This window comes from Macrosteles quadrilineatus, unplaced genomic scaffold, assembly GCF_028750875.1.
Source record: "Macrosteles quadrilineatus isolate MER2022 unplaced genomic scaffold, UCM_ALF_1.0 Scaffold_2__2_contigs__length_208266976, whole genome shotgun sequence".
Lineage (NCBI taxonomy): Eukaryota > Metazoa > Arthropoda > Insecta > Hemiptera > Cicadellidae > Macrosteles > Macrosteles quadrilineatus.
This window is the reverse complement of record NW_026542595.1, coordinates 131,698,858-131,725,903: the sequence shown is the minus strand read 5'-3', so window position 1 is coordinate 131,725,903 and position 27,046 is coordinate 131,698,858. Positions and strand designations below refer to the sequence as shown.

The 27,046-nt window shown below is 34.0% G+C and overlaps 3 protein-coding genes across 3 annotated transcripts in view; 2 read left to right on the top strand and 1 right to left on the bottom strand.

The window, feature by feature from the left end:
* Window positions 1-4,452, bottom strand: part of LOC128985518 (coiled-coil domain-containing protein 170-like) — an 83,177-nt gene extending 78,725 nt beyond the window's left edge. The window contains exon 1 of the mRNA XM_054405102.1: window positions 4,358-4,452. Within this exon, the coding sequence (XP_054261077.1) occupies window positions 4,358-4,441 (84 nt within the window). The 5' untranslated portion in view covers window positions 4,442-4,452. The remainder of the gene's footprint in view (window positions 1-4,357) is intronic.
* Window positions 4,453-14,491: 10,039 nt separating this feature from the next.
* Window positions 14,492-17,737, top strand: LOC128986238 (uncharacterized). The gene is made up of 2 exons (XM_054406477.1): window positions 14,492-14,672; window positions 16,776-17,737. Exon 2 carries the CDS (start codon window positions 16,784-16,786, stop codon window positions 17,735-17,737), a length of 954 nt encoding a protein of 317 aa, XP_054262452.1. The 5' UTR covers window positions 14,492-14,672; window positions 16,776-16,783.
* Window positions 17,738-17,982: 245 nt separating this feature from the next.
* On the top strand, window positions 17,983-26,441 carry LOC128986239 (D-aminoacyl-tRNA deacylase 1-like). Its single transcript, XM_054406478.1, has 4 exons — window positions 17,983-18,117; window positions 18,740-18,830; window positions 20,125-20,381; window positions 26,289-26,441. The coding sequence occupies exons 1-4, from the start codon at window positions 18,075-18,077 to the stop codon at window positions 26,375-26,377; spliced, it is 480 nt and encodes a 159-aa protein (XP_054262453.1). The 5' UTR covers window positions 17,983-18,074; the 3' UTR covers window positions 26,378-26,441.
* Window positions 26,442-27,046: the final 605 nt, after the last annotated feature.

The following is a 27,046-nucleotide window of genomic DNA, read 5'->3' as shown; positions in this document are numbered from 1 at the left end:
GGGCTCTTCTACTTTAACCTCCATAGGTACCAAGTTTTATTAAGTTTGGTTGAAAAATCCAAAAATAAAAATGTTTATGTAAAAAGTACAAAATGGCGGATATCTGGTTAACGAAGCGATTTTGGGAAAAATTGTATTCTTGATTTTCTCTTTATTTTGACCCATAGAACCATTTCCCGGAGTTTGGCTGTTTACTTACGGAACACCCTGTATATTGACATATATATTTTTGCAGTACAGTACAGAGTGTTTCCAAATTGTCTGGACATATTATGTGGACTTGTTCCCTGAGCTAAGACAAACGTTGTTTTTGGGCTATTAAAAATGTTCTTCATATTTAAGGTTTTCATTAAATATTTTAAATAGTCGCCATATTGAAACGGCAAAACTTTTAAAGCACTTTTTACCTTCCAAACTACACATTTATACAAATCTCAAAATTTCTATCTTGAAAAATGCCCAAGATATAAAATAATTTTTAAAAATCACAAACAGGCCGACAGACAGAAATCTAGGCATTTTAGATCCATACTTATATGTTATTTAATGTTTTTCTTAGCCCAAGTAACAAGTCCACAAAATATGTCCAGCAAATCTGGAAACACCCTGTATATATATTTATTTTATTGTACCTACACATTGCTCCTAGAAAGTAATGATGTGACACTGCTTCCTCACGAAAATGTCAATAACATTACTAACGAATAATACATAGGGTTCATAAACGTATCAAATCCAGTTTGGTTTGGGAAAACTCGCTATACAGTTGTACAATATAATCCTTGTGTTAGTTTACAATAAAAGTATTACCTGTGATCACCACTCTAACATACAATGAATATATATGTTAAACATATATTTATGTTGAATGTTCCTTGTTCCTTGATAAGAAAGTGTATCTGCGCAGTCCCAGTACAAGTAAGGTTTTTATTACAAAACTTAAAAAAATATGTTCTACGCTTTTGTATGTTATTATTTGTATATTCTACATTAAATAATAGTATCCAAAACTATGCAGTGTGGAAAAAAGTCCCGTGGCAGGTTAATATTAAAAAACAAAACAGATGAAAGCATAGGTCGAGACCTTTGATTTTATGTGCATATCAACATCAAATTAAAGATTGTGATTTTCTTCCGACTTCCAACGGGTGACTCTCTGAGGAGGTAGCGTATAATTTATTGCATCGCAAATTCAAGGATTAGCTATCCTTTTTGACTCGGTTATCCTTTAGAGCTAGGGTTTGTGGCATTGTATTTTACTAACACAGATATTTAATTTGATTCGCATATCAACCTATGCTTACGTTTAAGATTTTCTTCCAATTCCTAGCAGCCCCCCCCCATGAAGAAGGGGGCGGATCACTGAATAACGTTCTAGAGCTAAGAGTTTTGTAGCTCTATCTTTATTTATTTATTTTTATATATAACTATTTCTTGACCTTTCTACACAGCAATTTAGATATTTTCGGATTATATTTTTGTTCTACAACTCGTTCAAAAGGTATTACCAAAATTAATAATGGAAGGTCAGCTAAAATTATTACACAAATAAATAAATCGTCACGAAAGCAAATAAATAATGCGAATAAACATAAATACAACCAAAAAGTCTCATTAGTTAACAATAAATTCTTTAAACAAACAAAAAATATATTCTGTATCCTTAGTTGAATTTCATACAATTTTGCATATCGGTTGATTTTGTGTGATTATTTTTTAAAAATTCAGTACAATCGTCAAAAGCAGCAAAGATGCGAAATCAATAGGCATAGTTGTGCCTTGTGCGTGGTGCCAGCCCGCGAGCGCTCGACCCCTAGATAGGCCAAGGGCACTCCGGCTTCGGCAAAAATTGTTTCAGTATGTATACAAAAGTAAGACACGAACGCTCCGGTAAACTTTGGTAGTAAAGTTACAGGTCACGAAACTTACAAGATGGTAAAGAGATTCCATCTCGTACACTTGTTTATTAAGGTTTGCTAAACTCTCAATTGAACATTAACAGAACGCTCTTTTAATTAAGTTTGACATTTGTTTCCAAAAACTAACAAAATTGACAATACATGACAATTGTAATGCTAACTTATAAACGTCGCCGCTGTCACAAAATAGTTGTTAAATATGTAAGCCACCTCGACCAGATTTGGAAATCGAGGAAAAGATAAAAATTAAAAGTGTAGGCCTCGACCTATTAAGTTTTATTTGTTAATTCCCTTGAAATTTTTTAATTTTGATTCCAAGGTGCAAATATAGTTTTTAAGAAGACTAAAACATTTTGTTATATGTATATGCAAAGAATACTGATAAAAAGTCCCCTACCGCAAAACACAAACTACTCGAACGCTACAACACAGACAAACGGACATTGCACTTAAATCGACAAAAGACTCGATTTAACAACCAGGAAATTAATTTTTTAAGACCCCCACTGCAGCAAACCTGCAGACTAAGCGAATTTACACTTGCCTCATTGGATTGCCATTTAAATATTTCCATAAAAACTATGTGAATTCCTTAGGGTGTTTAATGAGTACTTTACTTAGGTTTCCTAATACGGAGAAGGTAGTAAAGTCTGTTTCATAGTGAAATATTAATAGGTTTGATACTAAATCAATACATTTTCCGAATGTGATCAAAATATAGGATTACAATAATCGAGCAAACTACAAACGTACTTATCCTCCATAAAAATAATATGGAAATTACGGTTTTGTTTTTAATTTTCTCTGTAACCATTAAGCATACAACGCTTAAATAAAAATGTTTTGTCCTTTTGAGAGCTACAAAATGGTTTGGAAAAATTGCAAACTTTTATGTTTTGTGTACCAAAAATAAGAAAATACCATTTTCTCCATAAAACCCTAGAGTCCGATCATACTGGTTCGCAAACTCGTTCAAATAAACGTACGTTTACACGTTGTAAACATTTTTACTAGAGTTATTTTTTAGCCTCTAGGGACATCAAACGAAACAGTAAACAGGGTCTAGCTCTTTACCATGAGACCTACGGTAATAGCATATTCCCTACATAGAAATTCAAGCAACACACAGACAAAACATTTTGTTCAATTATATAATTTACAAGAACGTGCTTCAGTAATCACGTACCGTACCGTAGTGAGTCTAGAGATTCTAGTTGATGGTGTAGCTGGGAGAAGTTGAAGTTATTTTACCCGTGTTGCGTGCATACAGCCATCGACCCATAGGCCTCGGGTACGCACAACTTCTATTCCACTATAGGTGATCGCCGAACCGATTAACTCAACAATTATTTGATTCAGCCAATTGTATGTTTGGGCACGTTTTAGTAAACCAATTTGAATTTTCGTAAACATTTCAGCGGAAAGAAATTCTCTATAAAAAGTCTGAAGCTCCTAATTTTACCAATATAATTTTTATTCAAATAAAAAAATTTGAATAACAATGAGTAAATGTGGGATTAGAATGGAGAAAGATACTATGTCTGGTTAATAGACTTAGTTGAGTGTATACAAACAAAAGATCTGGTCTTACAAAAGATTTCGTAACGGAATCCAGAATTATCATGACATCCTTTGGTGATTGGTGGGATTAGAACCAGGTACTCTAGAACGAATGCCACGCATTTTTGCTTCACCTGTTTTTTTGACAGTCAATCCAAAACGTAATCCGATTTACGTGACACCATTTGAATCCAGATTGTACACTCAACACTGTTGATTCGATTAGACTCAAAAGATAAACAATTACAACTATTTTATAACCAACTGGCCTTAGAGTTTGAGATGTAGCAGAGGTTTCAAAAACCGAGATTTCTTAAGGAGTGTTATTAAAATATGTCTACTGATTCAAAAAAAAATTGAGACGAGGGATTTTTTTGAATTTCCACTAGTTTATGGAAGAGGCGCTTCAGATGTTTAATCCTGATAAGCCAACTATTTGTAATACCTAAATAGTATTGTCACCTACATAATGTTTCATGTAAGGTAAACGTGTCGTTTTTGTGATTTTTTTTACATACTTTATAACTATAGGGCCAATCGAAATTATGACTCTTTGAGCCTTTGGATCAAAACATCTTTTAATAAAATCTCAAAATTTGGCACACCGATGTTTATTCATAACAAATTTGTGCAAGTGGCAATAACAACAAAACCATAAATACATTTTATATTAAATCAGACGAAAAATTATGGTTAGTATTTTAAATAACCACTGATTCCGTGTTCACTTAACGAACTTCTACAATAGCTCAGTCGATAAGATATTTGTCAAAAAAGTGGGTTACAAAATATGTTTTTCACACTTAAAGACGCCATTTTGAGATTACACAAACTGTAAATTTTATCCTAGAAGTTTTACTCATGCGAGATCTACTTACGGTTTCTTGATCCTCTCCCAAAGGTTCTGTCAGCACACGAAAAACTTCCCAATCTTCCTCAGTGTTTCCTTCACTATCGGCCATTCACAATTTCCAACTTTTTCTCAGCTCGAGGTCATTTTTCTTCATTCTGAAAGAGAAAAGGCAATAACAGTTTGTGCAACATAATGTTCAACTCAAATGATGTTTCAGAGTAAAGAATTGACAAATATCTTTAAGGTAGGACCAAGGGAAATAGAATGTTTTGCCAAACAATATCCATTTACGCATTAGCTTACCGTCCCCTGTGTAAGGATTTACTCGGCACCTAACGGGTTCAAAGCACAACCCGATCACTAATATGTAATGCATGCAAACAGTGTAAGAATTACAGAGGGAAAACACCCTTACCAGTTATTGAATTTAATATGTTTTATCATAGATTTCAGCGTACAGACAATGTATTATACTAAAATATATTACATAAATCAAAGAGTCTATAGTTCCAATGTTAACCACATTCGAAATATTTAATATTTTTTAGTTTTTTTCTGAACATATCAATTGATTATTCGAAAATTTATTTTACTTAAATCCTATCAAGGATGTCTAAAATCATCAATCCTTCATTTCACTCACCCAGAAAATAAAGTTTCTCACTAAGCCCAATAAATGAGTGGGAATGAACCAATTGAATATTATGTCTAAAATTTTACTCAAATACACTTACTTGTAAATACGATTTTCGGTAATGGGATTTTTAAGTGTTATCGTGATGTGAAATGTAACACAGTATTTTTCATGAATTGTTTCACAAACCACGGTTAACTTCAGTTTATTATACTTACTAGAGGTCGTTCAGTGGTCGAATACTCGACCAAAAATATGTAATGTACGGACTTTTCCATTTTCACCCTACGCTGTAAATAAAACAGGTGATGGGAATTTCTTCCATTTGTTTTGATTTTCTGTTTATATTGCGTTGTTATTTCGTCACCAGTATCCCATAATGTCCATGTTAATTGTTAATTTTTAGTGCTTATTTTAGAGCCTATTTTAATATATAAAGGGGTTCTGCACATAGAGGACATAGGGGTTCTGCACACCAACAGGAAAATATCTCTAACAGTATGCGTAGATTTTCCCTATGATGCACACGACCTGAGAAAAAAAGTATTTAAGAAACATGCTTGCCTATTATAGGCAATGCTTGTAATATATAGATAGAGTAAAAGAATTCACTTTTGCATACTGGAAAATACATTTGATCTACATGGACCAGGTACCGGTAGCCGCAATATTTATTCAAAAAGAACATAGCTGAAATGAGCTAATTACAGAACATCTTGCCTAAAATTCAATTTCCTCACTTGATTTTTGTTCCTATGATACGTGACATAAAATATGCAATGGCTTTCAACAAGTTGTCCTTTGAATTGGTAAAAAAAGCTGACGTACAAAAATCTGTGAAATCAGCTCACTTGGCTGAATTATACTGCAATTTGTATTCCAAAACTAGCCACATTTTACAGGGAAAAGTTTTGTCCAGTTATATTCGTAGTAAAAGGTAAAATGTGAAATACCAACTCACTTCACGAGCTGTACTCACCTGTTTCACATAGCGACGGCCCGACACTGTCCCAAACACGGAACACAGCTGACTTGCATTGATCCGTCCAACCTAATGGAGCTAATACGCGCGAACTGCTTGACAACTTACCAAGCTTTACCAAGGGATGAGTCCAGAAAATCCAGTCACAGTTTCCTAGTTCCATTACACAAAAATACATGGGGGTCATCGAGAAAAGAACTAAATTTATTTAAGCTGAGTACATAGTGGTACTATTGTCAAAGAGGGGTACTTACGTATTATACGGAGGCCACCCTTATACAACGCGCTGCGGCGGTTAGGTTTGGTCATCATGAAGCTTTTATGACTTGTCTGGTTCGATTCATAACGAAAGTAGGAAAGTTCTACAAACATATTTATAATAGACCAACCTAACCTAACCACCGCAGCGCGCTGTAAAATAAGTGGCCTCCGTATAATACGTAAGTACCCAAAGAGGTATAGAGCCAGGTGGCTAGTGTTGTTTTAAAGCGTGTAAAGGTATTTTCTGTTGATTTTTGTTAATATTTCTTTTCCTTGAGGAGAACGTTCTGTGATAAGAGAACTTCAACAAAAATTATAAATCGTAGATTAGGATGAACATGCGGAAGAAAAAATCCGTTATATTGTTGTACATCCACTGTATAAGTTATAAACTATATTCAGTACCGCTAGGTGTACTAACAGTCTGTATCTAAACACAGTTGGTGAAAACGTCAAATCTACCTGGTACGATACCAAAATGGTGCTAATGCACCTGAAAATACTGCCCCGTACCTATATGATTTTATGTTCAAAAGATATGCTTACATATGAGTGTGCTGGTATATTGCTTAAACAAAAATACCGCCATTTGAAGTCAGTTAATAAGTAAAACAAATCAACAAAGAAAGGTCACAGTTACCAAAATGCCATTGATTGTTATCTAAGGAAAAAAGTAGTTCGGATTCCACTATTTAAACTGTAGGTCCCTTAGTCGCCATTAGCTGTATGGGCTATTAATTAACAGATGTGTCTAAGGAATATGTCGGCCTTAGTCACTAACAAGACTACAAGATCGCGCCACTCATCATACACTCATCTCCATTCATACTTGGCTTAAAATACCTACTTTGTATGGTCGCCATTTCAAAGAAAAGTATTTAAAAAAAGTACGTCACAGAAGACATAAGAAGGTTCTCGCTGTGATCAGGGCATTCCATTCCCATTTTAGCGAATTTCCCATTAAAGGAGACCTGGGCCCGGGACCGATTTATTTTTTTGTTTTAAGTCCCACAGAGTCCAAAAACACCCTCCGTTCAAATTCATAGTGTGTGTGTGTCCGTTAGCACGATAAATCGAGCAAAATCGATCCGATTTTGATTAAATTCTGCACAAACGTGTAAACCTACGTTTATTCGAACGAGATTGCGAACCAGCATGATCGGACTATTTGAACGGGGGTTAGGGGGTAAAAATTGGTTTTCCCCATTTTTTAACTCTAAAAACATAAAATTTTACAATTTCTTTCCAGACCATTTTGTAGAGCTTAAAAAATAAAAGAAATATATATTTAAGCGTTGTTGTATGACTAATGATTACGGAAATATAAAAAAAAAATAAAAATCCCCATGTTATTCTTATCGAAGAAAAAAATAAACTGTTGCAGTTTACTTGTTAATGGATATATTTAAATCAAATTTGGCAATTTAGTTTATTTCATACTAAGCATTCAACATTTTAATAAAAAACACACCTCAATACCTTCCCTGTATCAGCAAAGTTAGGTATTCATTAAAGTCAATGTGATTGAAATAGGAAATAAATCTTACAATTTTAAAGGAATATTTTGGTAGAAATCCAGCCAGTAAATGGAAATTCGCTATGTTATTAAATAGTTATGGTTGGGACGTCTACTTGATCACTATTCAAAATTCTATGGATTTGGCAGCTGAAACTGTCAAAAATATGTGAAATGTATGTCTTAATCTAAAATAAATACAGCATTTAGGCTACATTATCAAAAAGTTTAAATAAGCAAACACGAACCTCGATGAATAATTTGAATAACTTTTTTTAACTATAAATTTCATATTTAGGGTTCAATCGCGTTACAAACATATGGCCTACCTATAGTAGCTAAGCTTTTAATGGTATCTCGAAAAGAACCAAATGATCATAGTCAGTAACAAAGCTTATACATAATTCACTCTACACTCACCTTTTTGGTAAATTCACCACCACCTACAAAAGTTTGAACTTTATTCCACATGTGTAATTGATAATAGCATAAAAATACGTAATTGAACGCCGGATATATGTAATACATAAGTGATCTTAACAAATTAATTTGTCAATTGGTTAGAACTATACTTTCCGTGAAAGTTTCCTGCTTCCTTTATTAGATACTCTACGGCCTACGCACATAGCGGGGTCATATTTTTGTTTTGCAGCTTCGGATGAGGAAAACGAGATATCGGGATTGCCGGAACAGCCTCCGAACCGGTTCTAGGTCATACAACTCTTGAATGGTAATAATTAAATATGTACGTCATAGGTGACTTCTTGATATCGAATACGGGTTTCCTCATATATATGCGTTTAATTCATTCATAATTTTCTTAATTTTCTCATCAAGTTCACATTTACGTTGAGTCCTAACGTAATCCCGAAGCGATCAACTGAATTTAACCTTCTTTTTTCAAGCACAAAGTTGTAGCTTTTTATGTAGAAAAAGTTAAAAACAAAATTCAAAGGTATTCAGATAAATTCAATATATTCAGAGATAGTGGTTCTGCGGGAATATTTCCAATTTATTGAAATGAATAGCATTTAATTATTAATTTGTTTTGTGGATATTAAACTGTCTTTATCCAGGTAAATATAGATAGTAAATATTGTAATTAACTAAGTGCAGTTTTTTGATAATTGGATTTTAATGCATTTTCTCGTTAAAGAATCTGCTGAACTAAATGTTAGTTGTTATGAGTAAAACTATGCTGTTATGAAAGTAAACAATGCTGTTATGAGATACTTTTCAATTCTAAGAACTGTACTGAAACGGCAAACGGCTACTTTAAAAAACGGTCGTAGTAGTCCAGGATCTGAAGGGGGTTGAGCATGCATGAAAAGGGTGACGCAATTTTATTTCTGATTGTTGTTATAGGCACTATAGTGATCACGAAAACGCATGTCGTCGCCCCCCAGCGTGGTCGACAACCCGGGGGGGAGGGGGGCAATATGGCGGGGGGCGCCGTTTACTAAAACGCCTATAACTCGAGAACTATTCTAGGTAGAACATTGCAATAAACGCCAATTTACTCAAAAAATTATGATCTTTAAAAATGTTAATGTAGTGAAATTCGTATCTTTGATGGTTTTTTAGTTATTTTATATTGAAGCTAAAAATCAATATGGGGTTTTGGGGTTAAAATAGGGTTTTCCCATTTTTGACCCTAATAACCAAACAATTTCCAATTTATTTCTTAACCCATTTTGTAGAGCTTAAAAAAAGAAATAATTTAGTATAGCAAAGGGCTGTCGTATGCCTAACGGTTATGGATATAGTTAAAAAAAAACTTAAATTCAAAATACCCGTGTTATTTTTACGGAGAATCAAAAAACGGTTGTAGTTTGCTTATATATGGATATATTATAATCAAATTTGGCAATTTTGTTTATTTCATACTAAGCTATCAACATTTCAATATAAAACTCACCTCAATACCTTCCCTGTAGCAGCAAACCTAGGTACTCATTATAATTCATTTTATTTAAATAGGAAATAAAGCTGACAGTTTTCAGGGAATATTTGAGTATAATATAATATTGAGTCTGCAGGTTTACTGCGGCAGGGGTACTTTTTAAAGCAACCGAAATTACAAGTACCAAGAGACACCTTTTAAGGATAAACATAGCTTTTATGTTTGTAGATCTATGAATAAAAAAAATTGATGAAAAATTAGGAAGAAATTAGGGAAAACTGTTCTTTACTTAGGTTATTTTTACTTTACAATTAAATCTATATATATATAAGGCAAAGCCCTCACTGACTGACAGACTGACTCACTCATCACTAATTCTCCCACTTCCCATTTACCTTCCGAAAAAATTATTCATTCATTCATTTATTTATAAATGTTTTTACATAAAATCCCGTGATTAAAATAAATGTTATTTATTATCTAGGATGTTATTTATATATTGCATACAACAATTCAATATTTTCACTGTTATTTTTTTATAGAATAATTTAATTTTCACCATATGTTTTTCTTTTAGCGAATTTCCCATTTAGGGAATAAGCTATTACCGTAGGTCTCATGGTAAGACCTAGACCCGGGACCGATTAACTTTTTCGTTTTGAGGTCCCCAGAGGCCAAAAACACCATCCGTTCAAATTCATATATATATATTTATATTTTAATTTAGGTGTTCACGTAATAGGGCTGCTAATATATTAAATATTTAAGTAAATAAGTACATCTGAGCACCCTGAATATTATATTTTATAAAAAGACGTGACATGTTTCGGACATTAGTCCATTTTCAAACTTCAAAATACATTAAACACTTAACTGTTGTTTATATTGTTTGTTTGTAAATAAATATAATTTTTATAAAAAAAGTTTTTCCAAATCCTGTCTAGTTCTATAAATCATCTGTATATAAAAATTATATTTATTTACAAACAAACAATATAAACAACAGTTAAGTGTTTAATGTAATTTTGAAGTTTGAAAATGGACTAATGTCCGAAACATGTCACTTCTTTTTATAAAATATAATATTCAGGGTGCTCAGTTGTCCTTATTTACTTAAATATTTAATATATTTATTCATATATATATTTATATATGTGTCCGTTAGCGCGATAACTTGAGCAAAATTGATCCGATTTTGATGAAATTTGGTACAAACGTGTAAATCTACATTTATTCGAACGAGTTCGTGAACCAGCATAATCGGACCATGGGATCAGGGGTTTATGGGGGGTTTTATGGGGTAAAATGGGTTTTTCTCATTTTTGACCCTAAAAACTATAAATTTCTAAATTTCTCTCTAGACCATTTTGAAGAGCTTAAAAAAACAAATAACTTAGTATATGGAAGTTTTTTTGAATGTTCATTGACTACGGAGAAAATTAAAAGATTTGTATATTTAAAATTCCCATGTTATTCTTATGGAGAATAAATAAACTGTTCTAGTTTGCTTGTTTATGGATATATTTTAATCAGATTTGGCAATTTGGCTTATTTCATACTAAGCTATCATATTTCAATAAAAAAAAAAAAAAAAAACACCTCAATATCTTCCCCGTAGCAGCAAACCTAACTACTCACTAAAATTAATGTTATTTAAATAGGAAATAAATCTGAAAATTTATAGGGAATATTTTAGTAGAAATCAAGCCGGGTGAATGGAAATTCGCTTAGTATGCAGGTTTGTTGCGACGGGGGTATTTATTTATATGCCAATCCATCTCCATCTGTAAGTTTCGATACTGTACACGGAGTTTCCATTATATTCTTAACTTTAAGGTTGATTACATGCACAATGCTCTTAATAAATCTCATGTTAATTGTCACTAATATTCTTTCACGCTTGCTGAAGCTGACGTTTCAGTAAAATGTCCATAATTTGTGGTTACGCTAAAGTTAGATTGGTTTCATCAGCAAATACATACCGTATTAGGTCAAGCACTTCTTAAGCAGTAATTTATTGATGGCTTCCGAAGCACTGAACGAAAAATTACTACCAGCTCTACATGCATTTACCGGCTGTGACTCAACAAGTAAACTAGGTACTAAAAAGTATGCTTTCAACTTAGCAAAAAAATCAGAATTTGTCTTAGATACGCTCCACCTGTTATATAAACAAGACGTAGATGATGCTCAACTTCGACAACTAGAAGTTGTATACTTAAAAATTATTAAGAAAAAGGGAATTACTTGTTTTTAAAGCCGATATATTCATTTCTTGTCATCCCCATCAGCAGTAAATGACATTGGTTGTTTGCCTTGCACATCCAACTCATTCCGCCAACATATCCTTCGGTGCACCGCTCAACTGTACTATTGGCAAAATTCCACTATTCCATTTGTGGAGCCTTTAGACTTGACACAATTTGGTTTTTTCTTGGATGAAAATAAGGCATTAAAGCCCCTATTGATGACAAAGCCAGACACTTTAATCCCACCTTGCTCGTGTAAAAACTGCAAAAAACGTCTTGTATATGCTTTGTAAGCCATTCATCTTGCTGTAGTTATTGCACTTGTAAGGACAATTGCAAAAACCCACTAACTAAAATGTATTCTGAAGAAGAAGAATAAGTGTAGTTACATATATTGTGTAATGAACGAGAGAAAAAACTCAAGTTACAAACATACAACTTCATAAAAAAATGTCTTAATGGGAAATGATGTATTAAGACGTGTATCACTATTACAATGCTTGTAAATATAGTTTGTTAAAATAAAAAGAATTTTTTTATATAAAGTATATTTTGTTCGTTATTCTAAAGGAAATTATTTTATACAACATTCAAACTCTTTTTGTAGTTTCGGTCACTGTTATCAACATTGCAGCCCATATTGTCAAACTAAAGGTACGGTATGTGAAACAATATAACCTACAACACTTTGATATCTCATAATACTATTATGAAATGTCCCAGCATTTATATTTAAATTTAATTGTAAAGTAAAAATAACCTAAGTAAAGAACAGTTTTCCCTAATTTCTTCCTAATTTTTCATCAATTTTTTTTATTCATAGATCTACAAACATAAAAGCTATGTTTATCCTTAAAAGGTGTCTCTTGGTACTTGTAATTTCGGTTGCTTTAAAAAGTACCCCTGCCGCAGTAAACCTGCAGACTCAATATTATATTATACTCAAATATTCCCTGAAAACTGTCAGCTTTATTTCCTATTTAAATAAAATGAATTATAATGAGTACCTAGGTTTGCTGCTACAGGGAAGGTATTGAGGTGAGTTTTATATTGAAATGTTGATAGCTTAGTATGAAATAAACAAAATTGCCAAATTTGATTATAATATATCCATATATAAGCAAACTACAACCGTTTTTTGATTCTCCGTAAAAATAACACGGGTATTTTGAATTTAAGTTTTTTTTTAACTATATCCATAACCGTTAGGCATACGACAGCCCTTTGCTATACTAAATTATTTCTTTTTTTAAGCTCTACAAAATGGGTTAAGAAATAAATTGGAAATTGTTTGGTTATTAGGGTCAAAAATGGGAAAACCCTATTTTAACCCCAAAACCCCATATTGATTTTTAGCTTCAATATAAAATAACTAAAAACCCATCAAAGATACGAATTTCACTACATTAACATTTTTAAAGATCATAATTTTTTGAGTAAATTGGCGTTTATTGCAATGTTCTACCTAGAATAGTTCTCGAGTTATAGGCGTTTTAGTAAACGGCGCCCCCGCCATATTGCCCCCCTCCCCCCCCGGGTTGTCGACCACGCTGGGGGGCGACTGGGCGACGACATGCGTTTTCGTGATCACTATAGTGCCTATAACAACAATCAGAAATAAAATTGCGTCACCCTTTTCATGCATGCTCAACCCCCTTCAGATCCTGGACTATAGAGGTAAACTACTATTTCAAAATCGAATTGCAATCAATGGGGACTGACTTACGGGAGTTATAAATGAGGCAACGATGACATCATAGTTCAGTTAAAAATTCCTCCGTAAACAGCGCTGTAGTAGAGGACAGTAATTTTGATGTCACTATTAGTTTAAAATTAAGAAAAATTATAAAATTTCTCTCTTATTTTTTAAAATTATAAAACTAAACTGTCATAACCTAACCAATCTTGCTGATAATGAAAAAATCGAATGAAGGTTTACTAATAAAAAAATAGTGCTTTCTATAAAATAAAACTATAAATGGCTTAAATTTTTAAACTGTCATGACCTAACCAAACTAACCAAACTTGCTGATAATGAAAAAAATTAGACAAAAAGTTAGTTCTACCAGCGGGATTCGAACCCGGCACCTTCAGATTATCAGCCAAGAACGCTTCCACTTCACCACCGAGGACGATGACTTAAACGGTGCACACTAACTCACAATATACATCGGAGTTATTATACATCAATGGACTCAATCACCCACCTCAATCCCGTATAACCATAGATAAACGGACTATGTTTTATCTATGGTATAACAAACGAGGTTTTAAATGGCTGTTATAACGGGAAACAAATTGTAAAAAAAACACGACCTCTACATAAACCGTACATGAACTAACAATAAAATTGTCTTCAGCTGTTCCATAAGGATAAGAAATCTACTAATAAGGGAGTATGTTTTATCTATGGTATAACCGTATAACTTAGTTGCGGTAATTCTAATGGTGTTCCCTCAAAAGAAGAGATCTACAGCTGACGTCATCGAAGGCTCTTCTATACCTCCCTTGAGTAAATACCAATCCAATGCAACAAACGAACAAACAAATTTCAATATGCTGTCATACAAACACACAACTCACACAACTTTTATTTTTAGGTTAGGTCACCAGGTCGGTTGGTCGGTTCGTTTCGTTAGGTGTTAAAGGTGTTAGTCGTTTGGGAGTGTTTTAGTAATGTGAAGTAAAGTGATATGTGGTTTGTGTAATTGTAATACATCAAAGGCAAAAACCAACAAATAGACTATAATTATTTAAAAATCGACATTTTTCTACTTTAGCCTACCAATAATCTGGTAAGTCTGTAAGTTTTTAAGAGCTAGGTGGCAGGTAGTCAACAATACGTTTACCGGTACACAAACTAAGTTAAGCTTAGGCATATTATTCTGTTTTCAGTTAAATTTAAGTAAAAAAATTAGCCTTTAAATAGTTACATAAAAGTCAGGGTACTTGCACGCATTTTGTCTGGCCGGCGGTGACTCCGAACTAATTTGTCTATTTTTGTCAATGGTTTGTGCCCTCGTGGCTTAGGGCCTAACTCATTTTCTTTGGGAGTGTCATCATCAGATTTTTCAGCTTCTTCATTTTCATACTATTGAAAAACATTCTGCACTATTGGTTCATCACTTAAAAATAGGCTAAACTGGCTTTCCAAATCATCATCACCAGTTACCCACTCCTGAACATCTTGATCCAAGATTTCTTCACCACCAGCTGTTGCCTACATTGCCAGTTCATTTAAGAGTTCTACTTTACAGTTATCTGGACGTTCATCTGCTACCGGTACCTGGATGAAATCTTCTTTAACGATATGGTTGACTAACTTAATTTCTCAATACTGTATCTGACCAGACCTTCTGCCGAGACTTGACAAATGTTGAACTGGGAATTTTCATTGTAAGTTATGATTTGGCAGTCTTGTTGATAACCCTTTTTATGTACAAATGTTTTTTAGACCCGAGACAAGATCCATGCCGTCACTGACAATTTTCCCTAAAATCTCTGAAAGAAGTTTGCGCCTATAGGCTATCGCCTTTTAAAACATTCTATAACACCTTGATCCGTAGGTTGGATGAGGCTTGTGACGTTGGCAGAAAAATCTTTTTTTATTCCAGGAGAAACTTCACATGAGCTCCAGAATTGTCAAGCACTAAGCTTAAATAACTTTTTCTGGTAACAGTTTTTAAATGTCTTGAATCATAAATTTTAAGATAATTTGTTCGGCATTTTGGTATTACCGGAGGCCACCCGTAGAGGCTACAGCACGCTGCGGCGGTTATGTTCTGTTGGGCTATCTTTGTAGGACTTTCCTCGTTTCGTTATGAAACGAACGATACCAGATGTGTCATACTTTCGCCCGCTAAATCCCCTCTAAGTAGGCCAAGGTCAGCTTGTTGACTGGAGAGCGTAAATCACCTGTCACCGCCTATTCTCTGGTATCGTTACTCATCTCGTATCGTTCGATTCATAATGAAACGAGGAAAGTCCTACAAACATATTGATGATAACCCAACCTAACATAAGTTAACCGTGCTGTATACCTACTTGGCGGAGTATATGTGGTAGATAGGGGCGGTGACGCATTCAACTTAATCCTTGCTGACATCGCTGCCTTCTTAGAGGCAGAACTCAAAGACCGCTAATCGTAATCATGTCAAATTAGGACAGTAAGTCAAGTACCTAAAGTAAGTTCTTTCTAACTATGTAGTTATTTTTGGTCTCTGGTAAAAAATCCATCTAAAATAAGTGGCCTCCGGATAATACCAAAGTACCATTTGTTTTCTAGGTACCTACCCTAAAAAAAACTTAGGTTTAAAGTAACCTCAAGATAGTTGAAGATAAAAGTAATAAACTAAGTGGTTACAAGCTAGTGTTGTAAAATTTTATACATTTTTTATACTTTACTTTTCATTGAAATGGTGACCATACAAAGTAGGTAGGTTATTTAAGTCAAGTAGGCTATGAATGGAGATGAGTGGCGCGATCTTGTAGTCTTGTTAGTGACTTAGGCTGACATATTCCTTAGACACAGCTGTTTATTAAAAGCCCATACAGCTAATGGCAACTAGTGGACCTACAGTTAGTTTATAGTGGAATCCGAACCACATATTTGCCTTGGTATTATCGAATTGGTCTAATTATCAGGATAGTACTGCAGATAGTCGTAGTACTCACTAGAGCGGACGTTAATCAACACAAGGGAGTATCGCATCCACAGTGCATGCCTATAAATATCTACAATTCGTGACGTCTTAGTAGTAGTTGGATTACAGAACAACGCCACCGTCCCCTGAAAGGCCTATCTGTAGGCTACCAGTCTAAGATTGTTTTTTCAGACTCCCAACATTCATATGAATCAATTACTGTATAAATCATTAAATTACATTTCTTTGTTTCAGATTTAGCAATGCTACGATTCAGTGCAAGACTGATTGTTTCAAGCAGCAAATCATTTACCAAAAACAATAACATGTACAGGTCTGATCTATTCAAACTGTCAAGACTTTACCAATCTGAAGTACAAAATACAAGCGTTTATATGCTCAAAGAATTTTCCACTCCTCATTTTACTTTAGTAATGGATACTGTAAAAGAACTCGGTTTTTCCGAGAATGAAATCAAATCCGTTATTCAGAAGCAACCTGACCTACTGAATAAAACTCCAGCTGTATGGAACAATATATTGGGTAGTTTGTTGGATTGTGGGTTAGAGAAAAAAGCTGTCGTTTCTATAATTAATAAATGGCCAGATGTGCTATCAATGAAGAAAAGTGATTTGGACAAAAATATTGGGGCTTGGTTGAGGTGTAACTTGTCGACTGAGGTTATTTTTGAAATTTGGACAATGCATCCATCTCTTTTACAAGTTCACTACACAACTGTTGAAAAGCGCATAAAGCAATTTCAGATATTTTTTGAAACAAAAAAAGGTGTTGGGAAGCTGGTGTTGTTGGCTCCAAATGTTATTGAAGAGAACTTTGCAGAATTGTTTGACAAGCTCAATTATTTAGACGAGCTGTGCACTGAAAAATCCGAAATCATATCATCAGCAGTTTTGGGCCACAGCGCACTCCATATCAGAACAAGGCACGAGTTCTTGATAAGAGCCGGTATTTATAAAAGACCCGGTAAAGAATTTATCAAGAAATTGTCCAAGAATCCAAAATTAATTGACGTTGTTAACACAAGTGATAAAGACTTTGTTAGTAATATAGCTAGGCTCTCAATGTTGGAATATGAAGTTTTCTCAGAGATGTATAAGAAAGAGTACGAACAAGTCAGTAACTCTGATGTTGATTCAGAAGATGATGAACCGAACTTGTATGGACGACAAAAGAAACGTAAACCATCCAGAGTGTAGCCTTGATCACCCATAAATCACCATCACCAGGACCAATAAAATACTCTAGTATAACTGCTGATCAGCTGAAAATTAGTAATAAGATAGCAAGGAAAAATCCATGTGTACTTTCCTTAAGGTCTCAAAAATTAACATTAGTTAATTGTAATTGTGTGAATTAATTTTTTATAAAATCAAAATAGTGCTTTTTGAACAATTGTCGACACTGTGGTAACCGTTTTATAACATTAACATTAAGAAAGTGGTGCAGTTATGTTTTTCTTCGTCTCAGAATTAAAAGCGCTCATAAAGTCTAATCAGATGCCCAAGAGATAAGACCGTTAGTCTGTAAAGTGACATGAAGGCACTTGTGCAGTGTGTCAACAAAACAAAAGTTACAGGTGAAGTATTTTGTTTTAAGTAGGCCTAATAAAATTTATTTCTTTGGCTTTTGTTAAATTTGTTAGTCTATATAAAATACATTTTTCTGGAAGTATACTTTAAATCACTCATGTTACATCATTTCTATGTGTCTCTTATGAAGATGTTTTTTGTAATATGAAAAACTAAAGCTTTTTATACCTCAAAATGTCAAAATTGATTATTTTGTAGACTGTAATGTCAGTAAACTATCTTGTAAATTTATTCTTTTATTCTCTAGTACAGAGAAGCTATTCAGTGCTATTCAGTGAGTAGCAAACTCACATAAAACGTGATAAGTTTATAAGCACATATTACCAGTGCTCGATTTGTAAACAATTAGGTGCCGGAACTGTAACCTTAACACGTTTAATGTGATTTGTACCTTTTTATGATAATATTTTTATCTTTCCTAAAGAGAGGTACTGGAACTCCGTTCCACCACATTCCCTAACAAATCGACTGCATATTACAGTCAAATTGTGGAGACCAAGATTTACGTCTTTTATACCCTTGGGTGCAAAAATACTACATCATTTTGTTTATAGTGTGTTTTCTTTATTTAGATTAATCTCTGTAACTAATTTGTGTGTATGTTTAAAGGTCATGGGGCCATCATATCGTTGATGGGTCCCGGATTGGTGATTTACCTTGGGTTTTTCAAGGATGATACAGAAAAGGAGGCAGATTACATGTGAGTCAATGATTAAGTCTTAGTGTCAATGTTTTTCTCAGTGTATTCCGTAGATTTTTTATTGATTATTTTTTTTATTTTGATAAATTAAGCTAGCGGCTTTTGTAATTGTTACTTTGCTGTAAAATGCTTAAGCTGTAGAAAAAGGTTTACGTTACCTTTTTCGTCAAACGATCCTTGATGTAGTTAAAATAAACTACAGCTGTTTCATGCTGATGGGGCACATCTTCAGGTTGTCGAACGTTGAGATAAAAGAGCTTTCATTCGTGGATGAGTTGTCAATATAAATAATTACTGTTACACACATAATACACGAATACGAATAGAACATTTAAACGACATGAATTTAACTTGGCCAAGTAACGACCATGCGAGGTAGGCACTGGTGGATATTGCAGTCCTGAAACAGCTGTAGTTGCTTTTAACTACATCAAGGATCGTTTGACGCAAAAGGTAACGTAACCCACTTTATATTGCAATTTTTTATCTAGAGGCTAACCCATCGTGAAATTACATAAGCTTTTAAATCCAGCATTTTAAAATCAACTTGAAATAATTATTCTTTCTTTTCTTAAATTGATGCAGAAAACATAAAATGGCTTACCTTATTTTGTTAATTTTCATTCTCAAGGAATAGCCAAAGTACTATTTACTGTGCTATGGAGTAATTCAAAACTTGCAACATTGTGTCTACTCAACCCTTAGTTGTTTTCAAAAGAATAAATTAATATCAGTTAAATATTTATTCTTTACACATTTGTCCAAGATGGATATCTTGTTGCTAATTAATTTTAGGTTGGTTAAGTAATGTAATGTTTTTGTCAAGAATGGAAAAAACCAACATGTAAAACAGCTTGAGTCACTATAAATTTGTCACAGCTGAATGAATAGAATAAATGCACTCATACTTTTCTTACGAGTTTTTTTGCTAATTAATTTCTAGTTACGAAAAAATTTAAAATTAAAATTTAAATTGGTTTTATTTTCACAATTTGTTTTAACTAATCCTTCATCCCGTTTCTGCAAGCGTAGGTATAGAGACAGTTGCTCAGTTGCATGTTTCTATTCTTCAGTTACAACACGTACTAAAACCATAACTAAAACCAGTTTTTCAGTTTGTTCACTGATTGCACTAAAATTCAAATTTGAGTTGACAAAATTGACTTATACCCAGTTGAGTTTTTATCTCATACTCATAATGTGGAAATGCCCCTGAATGCTAGGTAAAATACTAATGTTCAGGGACACTCGCCTATTACTAAGAGTATAGTAATGATAATATATATTTTTTTAGAATAGACACAGTCATGAACGCTCAGCTGTTTGAAGAGCCCAGAAATGACACTCCCAAAGCTAAGCCAGTAAAATGGGCTCGTAATGTGATGGAAAAAGGTTACGAGGTGACCTGCTTAGCCGAGATATCTCTGACGCACGATCTGAAGGGCGGCACTCCGAGCTTCACAGACGCCTCGGAAATTGACAAGGGACAACAACTGTACGATTACATGCTCAACAAAATGAGGAATATGTACGAGATAGACAAGATTAAACGTGAGTGTACTGTGTTTTATAATGGCGTTGGTTTACATTTACTGGAAAGATGGATTACAAGAAATATTCATTGTTTTCAGGATTAAGAAATTATTGTAGCACATTCTATTTTTATTGGAGATTTATATTCAAAACATCCAAAACAAACCTACCGGATTTTTTAAAAGTTGAGTTTTGAAATTAAATGTTTTCTTCAAAGGGCAAATTGCACAAAAATCCTAATATAAGATAAGATTGTTATTAAAGCACTCACAGTCATACATATTTTACAGCATTGCTTTATATAATTTTAACATGTTTATTTGGATTACTACAGCACACAGCTGGTTTGTTAAAATAAAAATTGTTCTATAAAAGTTCCCAACCCCTGAAATATCAACAACATGAAATAACAATTCAACATTAACATTTTATTGTGGTCAATTACTGTCCCAATAATAAAAATGGTTCCAATAATAATGGTGAAAGTAAGAGCCTTATTATGGGCGGCCACACAAGTGGCACGTGACCGCGACTGCTCAGTCGCTTGGAGTGGGTAAGGGTACCGACAAGGGTGGCGAGGTTGTGCGTCTGTCCGACCAAATTGTATTCAGACTTGTATGTAGTTTTCCAGTGTGAACGATGTTGTCGTCAAGTGAAGAAGAGATGAACTATTTCTTCTACTTTTACTTAAGCATCGTAAACTTAGGCGAAACAAAAATATTGGATTGGAGTCAATCCATTAGTAAAAGAGATACCTTCAAAAGGAGTATTTTTCACAATTTATGATGATCTCATAGATGATTATAAGAAGTTTTTTTTTATATTTGGATGTCAAAAAATTCTTTTATGAACTTTCTGAAAAAAATAGACGGTGACTTAACCCTTTCCACTCGAATTATTTTGCATGGCTGTTCCCTCACACTTGCATTTAATTTAAAGAAAAATTGCATGTTTTTGGTTTTTAGTGTTTTTTTTATCTAATATTAGTTATTTAATAACGTTGAGCTATTGATTCTTATTCAGCATAAATTGTTATACAATATAAACATAAAATTACAATTTTAGTTTTAAAATTTTATTTTTGGTATGGTCATAAATAAACAATACCCCCGCCGCAGCAAACCTGCAGACTAAGCGAATTTCCATATGTCTGATTGGATTTACACTAAAATGTCTACTTAAAAATTTAACATTTATTTCCTATTTAAATAGAATTATTTTAACAGGTACTTAGGTTTGCTGCATCAGGGAGGGTAAAACTTTTTTTGTAAAATGTTAATAGTTAGTAAGAAATAAAAACATTTTCCAAATTTGATCAAAATATGTTCATAAACAAGTAAACTACAACAGTTTACTCATTCTCCATAAGAATAACATGGGAATTTAAAATTTACATTTTTTTCGAATTTTCTCCGTAACCATTAGGCGCATAGTAACACTTCAATATACTAAATTATTTGTTTTTTTAAGCTCTACAAAATGGTTTGAAAAGATTTTGCAAAATTTTATTTTTTTTGGGTCAAAAATGGGAAAAACCTATTTTTACCCCATAAAACCCCCCGTAAACCCCCGTTCCCATAGTCCGATCATGCTGGTTCGCGAACTCGTTCGAGTTTATCCCGCCTTACACCTTCAAACCAAATTTTATCAAAATCGGACAAAAATTACTCAAGTTATCTATATATGCTATATATAGATATATAAAAATTTGAACGAATGGTGTTTTTGGCCTCTGGGGACATCAAAATGAAAAAGTAAATCGGTCCCGGGCCTAGGTCTTACCATGAGACCTACGGTAATAGCTACTTCCCTATGGGGAAATTCGCTAAAAGCAAAATAAATTTTTACAAAATCCATATATTTAGGCAAAATAAAAAAATATAAAACTTTTTTTTAGAGTATTGAAAAAATATTATTTACATTCCTTATGTAAAAACAAACAAAAAATATCAATTACATAAACATTTACTTGTATTATTATGAATAAAATATGTAAATTTCTAAAATTTGAGTTTTTGAAATTTTTGGTTTCCACGGCGACTTCTGTTTCTTAGTTCTTTTGCCTGTAATTTTCAAACAGGATTAGTAAACTGAGATAAACAGTATTTATCTGTAGGCCTATTTATTCATATAAACCGAAAATATAAATACACCGAAATTGTTATACTAAACCAAAAATATAAATTTTCATTAGCGACATATAACAAAAAATATAAAAAAAACGCTGAATTATCAAATATATCTATTATTTCTGATTTGGAACCTTGAGGTTATTCTAGATTACTAATATTTAGATAGGCCTACTTAAATTATTGACTACCTAGGGTTTGTAGTCTTTGAGGGTATGGTACCGCTTGAAGCATTCACCAGGGTGAAGGCCAGGTTTGCGTTCACACGTCTCACAGAAGAAGTGAGTTTCCCTCCTTTGACCAGGAACTTTCCGGTTGCTGCATACAGCACAGTCCTTTTTCTGATTCACTCCAGGAAAACTTGCAATGAAGTGGGGCTTTTGGTTAAGCCTCTCTTCTTTGTCGCTTGTGGAAGGCCTACCACGTCTTTTACCACTAGGATTGCGGAAGTCCCCAACAAGTTGTAACAACAGCATCTCCCTGAACTTCTTTGATTCACAACACTTGTTTCCAATGTTTTGTTGATACATGTTGTATAGTTAAAAACTGTTTACTACACTTACTTCCAGTAACCAGAAAAACATTTTTCTCCACCATTTTTTGGACTGAGGACAAACATATACGACGATATATAGTGATCAGCTGCATCAACCCCACCCATTCGCTCATTGTAGTCCATAATGACTGTGGGTTTCAAAACTTTCTCTTTTTCTGTGCTTCCTTTTTTATTCCTCACTATCTCCACTACTGAAGGGTTATGCACAGTACTAAGCATGGTAACGTCCCTCTGGTCCCTCCATGCCAATACCAAAACGTTATCCTTGTGTCGAAAGGCACGCACTTCATGTAACTGCATCTTGTTTGACTTCATATTTTTCTTTTGAAAAGAAGATGGGTTTCCTTGTCGATTCCCTAGGACCGTACCAGTTAGGTGTATTCTTATTTTGGCGAGCTCCTGAGCTAAGGCCAAGCTGGTGTATAGTCTGTCTGTATAAATGTGGAACCCGCACTCAAACCCACACTGATTTCTGACTCGTTCCGCCAAAAGCATCACAATCCGCATGGTGAACTGATGTTCAGGGAAAGGCAAAATAGCCGTGGTTGCAGCACCATAGTAAGGTTCAAAAGTATAAACATAGCCTGTTCTTGAATCGGATATAACAAATACTTTCATGCCCCACTTTATAGGCTTTTTAGGATTGTACTGTTTGAAATGGACTTTCCCTTTGAAGGAAACAGTGCTTTCGTCCATAGAGAGCTCATAGGGTGGAACAAAGTATTCACAAAATTTAGCCTGTAAATATGTCACTAAATGGCTAATCTTAGATCCTCTTGATGGGCGAACGCCAGCTGGAGTTTTACTAGACACGTGCAGACACCAAAAATTTGAAAAAAACGATCACGGGAGAAGACATCCGTAAAAAAGGATTGTTTTTTATGCCATTCATGAGAGAAATAATCCTGTAAATTAGGTTTAGGATTGAGACCCATATTAATCACAATGCCTAAAAAAGCTTTGAACTCATCTGCAGTTAAATCTTTCCAGTTTGACCAAATAGATCTTTTCTGCAAGGGGGTAGCCATTGAAATGTGCTCGTATGCTTATGTATTTGTTTCTTTTACAATATGATCTATCAACTCCCCAGTAAGAAATAATTGAAAAAAATCCAAAGGGGTTTGAGGTTGTTGTGGCCCCAATGGGGCCTTGTACCCTGACAATAGAGTATAGGGAAAAGTATCAAAATCTGGGTCAGAATCTAAGTAAGGTTTATAGTTTTTGTCTTCACTGGAAGGCTGTTTCTTCGGTTGCTTAGGCTGTGAGCTTCTTGAACTCTTTTTCGTAGGCGTAGGCCTTTTTCTTGAACAAATTGGAGTTTTAGAACTGCATATGTTTTTGGGCCTACCTCGGCTACGCTTTGGTGGTACCGGTACCGCTACTACAGGAAGTAATTCATCAATAACTGGACTGACAAATAAATCCCTACTAGTTGAGGGTTCGATTTCTTGATGAACATATGTTTTTGGGCCTACCTCGGCTACGCTTTGGTGGTACCGGTACCGCTACTACAGGAAGTAATTCATCAATAACTGGACTGACAAATAAATCCCTACTAGTTGAGGGCTCATGTAGGCTACTTACAGGTAAAGTTTCATCTGGGCTTTGTAATAGAGCACCAGAGAGAGGCAAGTCATCAGAGTCAACAAATAAATTACGACTTGTTGAAGGGCAGGTGTCTTGTAGAAAACTAGACCTATGAAGGTTAGGCTTAGGCCTACTTACAGTTTCAGCTTTTGCTGGGCTTTTAGAATCCCCTACTAAAACTCCAAAGTTTACATCATGGGCCAAATCACCAAGTTCTTCTAAGTCACTGTCATCAAATAACAATATTTCCTCATTATCTAAGTCCGGAGCACAATCTAAATCGGATTCTTCATCAGAAGTCAAACCTCCTTCAAATAATTTACTGATCAAGGAGTCTGACAAAGAAAGTTCGTCATCCATTTTAACGTGAAATAAACATAATTACCCGTTCACTTTGCTAAATTATCGGTAATTAACCACTGAAAAATGTTTACTGAACAATAGTTACCCAAAACAAGTAAAATATAATATAAAAATTGCAATAACAGTCGCTGCGAACAAAGAATATAAACTAGCAGAAGCAGACGTTCAAGTAAACAAACACGAAACGAACCAAACTTATTTCAAAGCCAACTAAATCGTTCGTGGTTGTTTTCTTTGATCCAAGGGCAGCTAAAATAAATTGAGAAAACCATTGATCAGTCTTTCTTATCATTTTAAACATTTCTGCACTATATAAAATGAGTTTAGAGTCGTTTAAAACAATGTCGCGGCAGCCGCGACATTCGAGTGGAAGCGTCAAAAATGGATGTCGCGGCCACCGCGACATACGAGCGGAAAGGGTTAACTGTATCCCACAAGAATGTGAATAATTTTTATTTATTCTAAGGAGGGGAGGAATATTTGTTATTCCTTTTTATGTCTCCTACCTTAAAGCTTGACTTTAATATAGGCCTAACCATAAATATGTAATAATATAATATAATAAATCTAATATGATACAATTTTGACACAAAAGTTGTGCCTGAGGGAAGATATTGAGATGGGGGGTACGGCGTGGCCTGTAATTGTAGCAGCGCGTAATAAGCTTGTGGCGCGACAGCTGCTTGGGTTCGCCACCAGTAGCGAGGGTGCCCGACTAGCTCCATTTGATGACACGGCCCGCTAAAAGTGGCTTTGGGACAGTTGTGGTGGCAAGCCACTCAAGTGGCCACGCATAATAAGGCTCTAAACATCTGCTTTTAAATTATATTTATTTGTAAACATTGTAGTTCCAAATGTCTGACATTGAGCCCCTTATAACCCTCTTGAGCAGAGTTTTTTGAACGGATCTGCACTAAACTTAACACAAACCATCCTTGAATAATAATAATGCCTGAAAGTTTCAGTACAATCTGTCAAGCAGTTTCGGAGTCCATAGGCTACATACATACTTCCTCTTTTATATATTTAGATAATATGTAGGGGATCCAATTATCACAGTTAGTTGTGTATTATTGGATGGGAATGAATTGGAGTAACGGATTGACATTTTAGAGGATTTAATGCATCTTAATACATCTTCAGGGTTAAGGCCTACACATATTTAATGTAGTCCCAGGTTTTTTTTCATTCCAAAATCTTCTAAGAATTAAAGACCCGTTTTTGTCCAGATTATGTTTTATAATTTCTTGTATTGCTATTTTAATTTTCATTTTGTTTGACTTTTCACAGAAAGCAAGTTCTTGGGGCCCCACCTGGTAGATGTATTTGTTACCAACGGAGTTACATTGTACTTGGATACTACCGACACGCTTACTTAAATGTAAATATTGTACAAATATGGTAAATATTTCAAGAAATAAAGATGGCACTTGTGTATTTCAATTGTTTTACCCTTTTACTTACTGCTTGTTCTGTTATGATTTTTATTAGAATCTATTAAATAATTCATTTGGCTTATTTACTACATTTGAAGGTTGGAACTTTCCTGTAAAAATGTCCTGTTGACAGTATTTTTATATTTTGTTTTGTAATTATTTTCCAGTGAAGATTTTTACTTTTAACGACTCACCCAACGAGCCAAAAAGCATTAAAACCCTCTTAGAATGTGTGTTTTTTTTTTTAATAGACAAATATCTAGCGTTATCTATAACCAATTTTCAAACTGATTTATTTTTGGTTTGGAAAAAATGTTTTGATGATCAATGGGCAAATAAAACATATTGATATTTGCACCTTTTAGGGAAAATTTGGGTTTTGAACTCTACTGTATAAAATTGTTAAGACTATTTTTTCTTTTAGATTCTGTCAAGTTTAACAGTGTAGCAAAGCAAAATGACTTACAAAAAGACATAATGCACTAATTAGTGATTACCCTAAAAAATGCATAAAATTAAAAAACTGAGTTTATGAACCATATTTTAGAGTCAGAGTATTCAAGGCCAAATAATAAAGTTACGCGAAACATTTAATAATACAGTCGATTAGGG

What these genes read in the sequence shown, in the direction of transcription:
- LOC128986238 (XM_054406477.1), top strand. Translation starts at nt 16,784, where the DNA reads ATGCTACGATTCAGTGCAAGACTGATTGTTTCAAGCAGCAAATCATTT.
- LOC128986239 (XM_054406478.1), top strand. Translation starts at nt 18,075, where the DNA reads ATGAAGGCACTTGTGCAGTGTGTCAACAAAACAAAAGTTACAG. An exon ending in CAACAAAACAAAAGTTACAG is followed by an intron (nt 18,118 to 18,739) that starts GTGAAGTATTTT and finishes GTATGTTTAAAG; the next exon opens with GTCATGGGGCCATCATATCG. An exon ending in GAAAAGGAGGCAGATTACAT is followed by an intron (nt 18,831 to 20,124) that starts GTGAGTCAATGA and finishes ATATTTTTTTAG; the next exon opens with AATAGACACAGTCATGAACG.